At 34.5% G+C, this 10196-nt stretch overlaps 1 protein-coding gene across 2 annotated transcripts; it reads left to right on the top strand.

Moving 5' to 3' along the window:
• The first annotated feature begins 4355 nt into the window (after positions 1-4355).
• LOC141642554 (uncharacterized) lies at positions 4356-10195 on the top strand. 2 transcript variants are annotated; one of them, XM_074451394.1, is made up of 7 exons: positions 4356-4713; positions 5150-6412; positions 8459-8510; positions 8599-8780; positions 9687-9795; positions 9872-9906; positions 10016-10195. In XM_074451394.1, exon 2 carries the CDS (start codon positions 5151-5153, stop codon positions 5757-5759), a length of 609 nt encoding a protein of 202 aa, XP_074307495.1. In that variant the 5' UTR covers positions 4356-4713; position 5150; the 3' UTR covers positions 5760-6412; positions 8459-8510; positions 8599-8780; positions 9687-9795; positions 9872-9906; positions 10016-10195. The 2 variants fall into 2 exon arrangements, 1 of the variants encoding a protein (XP_074307495.1); XR_012543334.1 differs by lacking the exons at positions 5150-6412; positions 9687-9795; positions 9872-9906; positions 10016-10195 and having other exon boundaries at positions 4566-4713; positions 8599-8777.
• The last annotated feature ends 1 nt before the right edge of the window (position 10196 follows it).

Below are 10196 nucleotides of genomic sequence, written 5' to 3'. Positions count from 1 at the left end.
TTGTCTTCTCATCTTTATATCTTTAACTCCGTCCTATCATGAAACCTCTTCATCCAAACTGTGGTAATGACTGTATCCCTTGTGTTTTTTATCATTATCGTGTTGGTTTACAAGACGATGAACGCGATGATCACTATGATGAAGGCGATGATGACTATGATGAATCTGCTCCTGAATCGCCTCCTCCAACCCATATCGTACCTGATTCCCTAGATCCTGATGATTTGGGGACTGAAGTTGAAGAGACGGAGTTCGATGATGGTGGCGTTTGCATTCCAAAGTCGCCTAAAACGCCTGAGAACGTCGGTCCTTCAAAGGAGCCTGAAACGCCTGAGAAAACCACTTTAATCGAAGTGGGTGGTGGATTTGGAAGCCTGAAAGTCCTTGCACAATGTACGCAAACCGGTATTTGAAGCGGATGGCGGAGAAGCGTCCTAAAACGCCTGAGAAAACAACCGAGTATGTTGAAAAAGCGGTGGTTGATTCTCCGTCACCAATGACTGTGAAATTCAATGCGTTTCTTGATAGACAGTTGTCTAAGCGATAATTTCTTCAAGGTGTTGGTATAATTTCTATCTCCTGAACTTTTTTTTGTATTTATAATTTATTTATTCGTATATTATTTCAACTATTTATTGATCTGCTGGGTTAACTGCTGTTAGGATTTATTGTTAGGATTTTTTGTATGATTTGTTGTTAAGATTTGTTCTATGACTCATGCATTTTTTCTGAAGTCAAATCTCCTGTATGAACGGAAAAATTGAACTATTAAAATTGAAATTGATGTATTGTCTGTTTGGTTTGTTTGTATAAACTGAAAATAAAACTGTTATAATGTTGGTATGAACTGAAATTTTGTCTGTATGAACTGAAATTTTAACTGAAATTTTGTCTGTACGAACATAAATTTGGTCTGAAATTATGGAAATTTTGTCCGTCTGAAATCTTCTTTTGTCTGTCTGACTGTCTAATTATTTCAACTACTTAAATTTTTACTGTTATAAGTTTAAAATGATTATTAAGGGCACAAATGGGTGTATCCGTCTGACTGTCTACTCTACCACTTTTTGTTTGTCTGACTATTATGGAACCAATTTTTGTGTGTCTGTCTGTATTATTTTGTTTTGATTTCTGAGGATTCAAGGCTTAATGTGTTGAATTTTTTCTGTTAGGATGCAAGGTTTATTGTCATTAACCTCGATGATGGTCCTTCCTGGACTGAGGGGTAACATCACTGTTATTGTTACTGTCATAGTTGCTCTATGATGATTATACCTTAATGGTTTGAGAGCTATACATGGTTTTTGGTGGAGTCTAGTTAAGTGGCCAATAATGTTTAGTTGTTCAGCCACCACATTATAAATGGATGAATGGGTGTGTGTGTCTAACCATCTAAGTGGGAATACTTTGAGAGCTCAATGATTACTCAACCTTCATGGTTTGAGGGCTGATATAGTACTCCTGTTAAATGGAGAAGACATGGTCTACCTTCATTGTTTCTGTGTAGGAGGCTTTATAACTTCAAATAACTCAATGATGATGCCACATTGGCCTGAGAATTGTTTAAACCAGACAAGTTCTATGATGATTATACCTTAATGGTTTGAGAGCTATACATGGTTTTTGGTGGAGTTGAATGGAGGAAGTATATGTACGTTTTATTGCCCATAACTTACAAGTTTTTTTGCCACCACATGTTATATTAATGAAAGGGTGTGTGTGCTCAATCATGGTATGTAACTGCAGTTGAGCATGGTCTACCTTCATTTTGTAAAGTGTAGGAGGCAAGAATACTTGGGACAACTCAATGATGAGGGCAAACGTAGCCTGAGAGTTAGTCTATGCATTTGTCTGTCTGAACTGTTAAAATTGGACTTAAACTGTTAAAATTTGTCTGTCTGGACTGTTAAATTTGGACTGAAACTGTTAAAATTTGTCTCAATCATTAAATTTGGATCAAATCTGTTAAAATTTGTCTGTCTGGGATCATTAAATTTGGAATTTGAATCTGTAAAGATTATCTCAATCATTAAATTTGGATCAAATCTATTAAAATTTATCATCTGAATCGTTAAAATTGACTGAAATCGTTAAAATTTGTCTGTTTGGATTTTAAATTTGGATCAGAATCGTTAAAATTTGTCTATCTGGACTGTTAAATTTGGACTAAAACTGTTAAAAATGGTCTGAAAATGAACATTTATGAAACTGATGTTCATTTGAAATTGAAATTGCCTTAATTCTTAACTTCAACTTCAAATTGTTATATGAACTTCAACTTTGCATTGCATATATCTGAATGCATATAACTTAAAATAATCTGAACTGAAACTGATGTTCATTTGAAACTGAAATTGCATATTCAACTTTACATTCATCATTAGTTAGCTTAATGTTCATTTGAAACTCGTTGTTCCAATTGAACATTAAATCAACATTACATAACCTTTATTTAAAAAGGCATTACATTCCATTTAACTGATCTACTATAGCTTCAACATTATATCCTAGTTCAGTCATTATGTATTCTAAACCTTCAGTTTTACCTAAACCCTGCATATGTTCAATGCATTGCCTTACTAAAACTTCATTGACTGCACACATGAACATCACTTTTGTGATGAACCTCTTTGATTGACAGCTTCTATGAGGCAGCTCCTCCCCCTCAACTACGTACACTGTTTCATTGTCTTCCGTAATATAGAACCACTTCTCATCCATGTGTATTACGTTGCTCATTTCATTAAAAATTATTTCAGTCACTGGAACATTATTGAGATCTAAGAACTCTTCAAGAACTTGTTTAACAACCAATGACTTTAATGAATAAAGTAGCCTTTGATCATTGTGTAACTCACTGAGTTTAGGATGTAATGGGCTTGAATGACGTTTAAGTAAACATTCTTTCACTCATGAATGGACCGTTCCAACTGAAACTCCACAATTTTCAGAAACTCTGATCATTGTGTCCCTTAGTGATTTATCAAGTGATTTGATATGTTCAATGTTTGGTAAAATCCTTTTTCTATTTTTGTTGCCTATCCTACCACTCTTGACATCTAATTTTTCACCTACTAACCTTGGTTTTTTTTGCAAGTCTCCATATGTTTGATATGGTCCTTACACTTACATTGAATCTGTTTGCTGCCTCTTTGATTGCACCACGATCAAGCTGCCCGTCATTTGATTTTTGAAGCAAGTAGATGGCGACTTCAGTTCTCGTTTCTTCAGACATGCACTTGAACCCCATTGATGCTCTGAAGATAATTTAGGAAACTTGTGTAATTTAATGGTAGTGATGGACTGTAATTTATTGGACTGTAATTAATTTTAGAAAGTTCTTTTTTGTTGTGTTGCTAATGAATGAGGGAATATGTAATTTAATGTGAGGATGATTGTAATTTATGCATAAAACTAACCTAGTTGGTGGGTTCCAACGACTTATTTGACCGACAAAAAATGGTGGGAAATTAAGTGTTTGGTGGGGTTTTTGAAGTTTTGTAAATTTGGTGGGAAAATTAGTGTTTGTTTAACACGCTAATACTTGACAAATTCTGATTCCATAAAGTAAATGACACAACTCTATTGTACTTCTATTCATTTTTTAATTTACCCTTAAAACTTGTGCTTTTTGCCAATAGGTAGAGTGGAGTTGAATGGAGGAAGTAGTACCATAAATCTCCAACATATCACGCTGCTGAAAATACTTGGGAGTCGCGGCAGACTCCCACAGAAAATAACTCAGAAACAGGTGCACGATTAGTTTGTGGGAGGTGTGTCCCAAGCGCCTTAAGATTAAGCGCCATAATTCTAACATCAACAGCAAAATCGTAATTAACAACAAGGTAAAGACGTTGAAATTGAAGCAACTGAAGATGGTAATTCAATGCATGAATTGAAACCTTAAATTAAGCGCATCTGAATTATAAATCAAGTTACACGGTAAATAACATCAAATAAGTACTTGGAATTGAAACCTTAAATTAAGAACACTTCAATTAAAAATAAAGTTACACAGTAAGGGGGTATCATCAAATACTTGGAGATGAGATAAAATCGTCTTTTTAGAACATATATATTCACAAAAACTTAAAGCACTTTTAGCATTTAGGCATAATTGAATTGAAAAATAGATGATAAAAAAATAAAAAAATTACAAAGAAAATCAGGAGAAAACTGACCACAGTAATAACCTGGAACAAGATTTGCTATTAGGTAATGATTTAGAGAACCAAATTCAAAATTTGATGAGAGAGTTAGCGAGAAGGAATATTTGATGATAGAGAGTTGAACTTTTTTTTGTGTTTTTTTTTTTTTTTGGATTTTTTGTTAAAAACCACCTAATATGTTCACTTTTTTACAAACAACCACCTAATATTTCTAAGTTTACAAATAACCACCACAATTTCATCATAACTAACCAAACCCACACCTTATTTTAAATATGTTAACGATTTTCTAATTTTCCGACTTATTTACGAAACTACGACTCAAACACGACTCGAACTTAAATGAAATACCTATTCTACCCCTCATTTATTACTTTCCTCCAATTACCTACATACTGTATAATATATGAATTTTTTAAACTTACAGATTTTTACGATTAACATGCTCAGTAAACATTGTCAACAAGAACCCTAACTTTCACAATCAAGTTCATCCCCAAATCTTCGTTTCTGATCTTCACCATTAATCTGCAAATTACATCAGGTATCCTATTAATTCATTATGCGATATGATGAATTATGATTTCAATTGGTAATTATCTAGTTTCCTTCTGTTCGTTCTGCAAGTGTGTTACCTTTTTTTTTTTTTGTTTTTTACTTTCTATTTGTTGTACAAAAGGACGACAAAGTAAGCTATTTAGAAAATTTGTGTCTAAATATCCAACCAAGACTTCATGTAGAAGGAAGCAATTTTACAGTAGAAGGCGCAAGCTATTAAGATTCAACCTATTTGTTTTCAATTGAGAATTTTTGAAGGTAAATTTTCTTAATGGACTTCAATTTTTTCTGAAAATATGATTATTAAATGGGTAATGATTCTTATTTTTAGTTGTAGTTTCAAAAAAATTGGGTTAATATCTATATCTTATGCTATCGTAATTACACTTCTAAAACCTTAATTGAGCTTATTGTATATGTAGGATGTCTGGTGAACCATTCACTGTTGATGTTTCATATTACCATGGTGGTAAATTTGAGACTACTACTACTGGTAAAATTGATTATGTAGGGGGGAAAGTAAGCTTGAAATATGGATTTTGGTCTGATAAATTCTGTTATAGTGATGTATTTGAGACTGGGATGAGTCTTATGAAGGGGAAATATTTTATCACTTATTTTAAGCTTAAAGGTAAGACTATTGAAAATGGGTTGCAGAGATTGCAACATCAAAGGGAAATGGACGATTTATTAAACTCTAGGGACAGAGATACTAAACTTGATTTATACTTTGTTGAGGCTGTCAGAAGGGTAGAGAAGCTGCCAACAAGAAGAAAACTTAGTGCAGTACTTGAGAGAGAATTTGAGATAAATATTGTTGAGACAAGTAATATTCACAACAATAAGGGTAATAGACAAAAGCGGAAAGAACCTGTGGATGTAAGGGATGAGGAGTATGATGAGGAATCAAATAGGGATGATGGCTATTGCACTGAAGATAGTGAGTTTAGTGACATTGACATTGGTAACAATGAAGTTGATGGTGATTTAGTGGAAGAGGAAGAGTTGTTCACTGACATTAACAATTTCTAGAAAGGGATTGACAAATTAACAAAGAAAAAAAACCAAACCTGTAGTTGCCCAGGAAAGTTGCTGATAAATCCTTGGTCGTAAAGATTGAAACAATTTTGGGGGTTTCGATTTTCTTGCACATGCACTGAGTGGGTTATAAGAGGGAGGGAGTGATAAATGAGGGGTAGAATAAGTATTTCATTTAAGTTCGAGTCGTGTTTGAGTCGTAGTTTCGTAAATAAGTCGGAAAATTAGAAAATCGTTAACATATTTAAAATAAGGTGTGGGTTTGGTTAGTTATGATGAAATTGTGGTGGTTATTTGTAAACTTAGAAATATTAGGTGGTTATTTGTAAAAAAGTGAACGTATTAGGTGGTTTTTAACAAAAAATCCTTTTTTTTTTTTGGACAATGATTGATAGAGTTTAATTTAACCTAAAGAGTGACGAAAATTGGAAACGGTCGCTTGAATCAATCTATTTTTTTTTTTTTTTTTTTTTGGTGTAAACCGGTGTGTCCACCGTCGACAACAGTGTATAATCCCCTCGGCGCGCGTGCTCTCACGAAGAGGTAAACGGCTGGCCAAAGAGTTTGCTCCATTTCCATGGGCAGAGATCGAACCCCTGAATCAATCTATGAGGAAGACCTTTTCCCAACTTTTACGGCTAACTAAGGTACCGTGACAATTATATATAGAGAAGAAAAGAGAGAGACATGGTTAATATAATGGGAAGAGTTTTCATAAATTGTTCTAAGATATGGACATTAATATAATAATATTTCATAACATTCTTCTTTGGATGTTCTTTAATGAAAAAATGTCTCGTTAAAAACCTTCATACAAAAACCCGTGGGAAAACGCTAGTGAAGGAAAAGGTTACATTAATCTTCAAATTACGCATAATAAGTTGCTTTGTTAAAACCTTTCCATGAAAACTCAGTGGTTTAAAACCATGGTTAAGGAAAAAGAGTAGAGTGTAGGGTACTCCCCCTGATAATTACATAACTTAATAAATCTTGAAATTGTAAGACCCACATACTCCAAGTGCCTTACCGGTACCACTTAAGGCATGGAAGTGCTACCATCTCGGTTTCCCGAGACAATGATAATTATAAGATAATAAGGAAACATACTTAAGAGTAATAACGTTTAAAGCGATTACTTGCAACTCCAAAACTGATAAAATGAAATACAAGGTTCTCAAAACTGTCTACTATCAAAATTCAAAACTATAAAATGTCTGACACAGCGGAAGACTTCTTAACTGCAATGTGGTGACTCATCCCAGCTATCTCATACGCTATCGTCTCATACATACTCAATAAGTGTTCATCACCCCCGAATAGATCACCACAGTTTTTAAAACATTTAAACGGGGCCAGTCCTAATTACACAAAATCAAGAGCTGCAATGAAACGATAATACAAACAAGTCAATTCCAACATCTCAGTCACCACAACTCCACCCTATCTCCACATATCTGACTACATGTGTAGTCCTGCCAAAGTACCCGTTACAACAAGTAATAATAATAATAATAATAATAATAATAATAATAATAATAATAATAATAATAATAATAATAATTAATATAATGTGTTGTGTGTTTTATAATAGTCTAACTAGTTTTATACCTGTGGAAATTGCACGGGATTATTATTTAGGTGGTTGTAAAAAAAACGTGTTAATAGTGGTTGCTCTTTAGATGAAGTATGTATCCAAAATATCTAAAATATAACAATAATAAAGTTGTATCTATCGAGAGATATATATATATATATATATATATATATATATATATATATATATATATATATATATATATATATATATATATATTTTTAGGATCCGGTGAGAACGGTGAGAACGCCTTAGCTTAACAATTAACATAAGACTAGATATTTATTTGTTGGGCCCGTATGTGTTAATACCCAATGGCCCAAAAAACATAACCCCAAACCAACATGTCAGCATCCCACGTCAAACATCCATATCCATTACATACAGAACATTAGTACCATCTACCGGTGACGGTGCTACACTAATGTCGATAATCCAGATGACCTCGACGAACTACGAGCTAAATTAAGCTTTCCTCGTCAACGGTGATCCCCTGGCCTCTTGCCGACAATCCATATGACGACGGTAAATCAGAGGCTTCATTAAGCGCTCTCCGTCACCGACGTCGGAGCTTCCTCTTTATCGTCCTCTGATGCTCTTATCGTCGCTCCCATCACGTTGCCGTCGAATTACCTCCGATTGAGCCGTCGATAATGATGGTTTATGGGATTGTGTGAGGTTAGGCTTTGGGGGAATCTTTAGTCGAATAGGTGAACGGGAAACGGCAAGTCGTCGGTGACTTTCAATCATTACTAATTACATGCGAAATCAAGAATTACTAAATACGCGAAACTATCTCACATTCTCTTCTCAATTTGAACAAATTTTTTGTTGAGTTTCATTCGTACGATATTGATCTCCTTTTGTATTCTGTATTTTTTCTTTTATATTTCTGCTTTGCATATTATTGCTATCATTTCAATTTTGCTACGAAATTATTGTTATCATTTCAATTTTTCTTTTGAAATCATTTCAATTACTGAAAATTGGTTAGATTTTCAATTCTTAAAATTGTTGATAATTGCTTTTGTTCATGGTTTCTGAATCTTTGTACGGTTTGTGCTCTATTTTAAGAATTAATGGAATTATATAATTGCAGATATGGCTCCTAAAATTGACCATCGTAATGACAACACGAATGATTTACCTCCGTATGTAATCTTTTTTATTGAGAGGTTTTGTTCGTATATTTGCCCCTTCCTGTCTTTCTTTTTACTCTGATTGCTGTTTTTGTTTCAGAGTTGAAATCGACATTGCTCAAATTCCCGAAAGAAATCGGAGGACTGTTGATTTGCAGCACCCAAAGGCTAGGTTTCGATTTGTGGCCATGATTTTTTGTATTAGAGGTTTCTCGGTTGGTAAGGGTTCCATGTATGGCGGTAAACCAGGGGTTAATACTCAATCAGTTCGTGTGATGATCTGTTTCTTGTCACACTTGTCAATCACGACTCTGAAATTGAGTTAATGATTGGGTTGCATGATATTTACCTATACGGTTTTCTGGCTAATGGGGTATGGTACTATTTTCCTAGAACTCGCTACACCATAAAAGATGGGTTTCCTTCTCCATTTTCTGAGAAGTATTCTAACGCTAAACAATTTAGGGTTGGGCTTAGTGTTTTACAGCAAGCAGTAAACACGTTGCATAATGATGACCAAACAAATTGGGCTAAAACATACTATTCATTAGCAGTTAATATAGCTGAATCAGTTATGTTTGATGGTATTTTAGAGCTGGTTCATGTTTCTAATTTTCGTATGTTAACTGGTAAATTGGAGTGGCTAGTTAATAATTGGAATGTGCTCTCTATGTTAACCGGATTGACAAAGGATTATCCACAACTTAGAGAGCACATTCCAATTATTAACTAGCCACTCCAATTTACCAGAACATACGAAAATTAGAAACATGAACAACTCTAAAATACCATCAAACCTAACTGATTCAGCTATATTAACTGCTAATGAATAGTATGCTTTAGCCCAATTTGTTTGGTCATCATTATGCAACGTGTTTACTGCTTGCTGTAAAACACTAAGCCCAACCCTAAATTGTTTAGCGTTAGAATACTTCTCAGAAAATGGAGAAGGAAACCCACCTTTTATGGTGTAGCGAGTTCTAGGGAAATAGTACCATACCCCATTAGCCAGAAAACCGTATAGGTAAATATCATGCAACTCAATCATTAACTCAATTTCAGAGTCGTGATTGACAAGTGTGACAAGAAACAAATCATCACACGAACCTGATTGAGTATTAACCCATGGTTTACCGCCATACATGGAACGCTTACCAACCGAGAAACCTCTAATACAAAAAATAATAGCCAAAAAATCATACCCAAGCGTTGAATGTAAGGCGCGTTGAATGTGGAGAGATTACCCAGGAGGATTGTGATGAATATCTTGCCATTGTGACAAATGCTGAAGTAGGAGGTTAGCTACAGATACTGTTTTTTTTGTTTTCCTTGTATATAATTGTTCATCAATTTTAATTTAGTTTTTAATGCAGTGAATGATTTGACCCTCAAGGGTGACGACGCTGAGGTTACGTTCATGCACTTACAAAAGAATTTGTGATATACGGAGAATTATACTTATTTTGACGTTTGTTGCGCTATTTATATGTTGTAGCTGCTGCCTTGTCGTGACACAGGTCCGAGATGACGTGTCTGGTGGGAGTATGTCAAGTGCTAGCTCAAGGAAAGCAGCTGACCAGAGAGGGGGATTGGTGACTTTTGGCAGTGGAAGTAGTTCTAAGGGAGGTCACGTTGGAAAATCCACACCGCCTGCAAGGAGATAATTTGAGACCAGGGCTTTCAAATTCAGAACAGGTG

Source organism: Silene latifolia, chromosome 2 (assembly GCF_048544455.1).
Source record: "Silene latifolia isolate original U9 population chromosome 2, ASM4854445v1, whole genome shotgun sequence".
In the NCBI taxonomy this organism is placed as follows: domain Eukaryota; kingdom Viridiplantae; phylum Streptophyta; class Magnoliopsida; order Caryophyllales; family Caryophyllaceae; genus Silene; species Silene latifolia.
The sequence above is the reverse complement of the archived record's forward strand: the minus strand, read 5'-3'. Positions and strand labels throughout refer to the sequence as shown.

Coding starts and splice junctions, on each gene's coding strand:
- LOC141642554 (XM_074451394.1), top strand. CDS start 5,151: ATGTCTGGTGAACCATTCACTGTTGATGTTTCATATTACCATGGTGGT.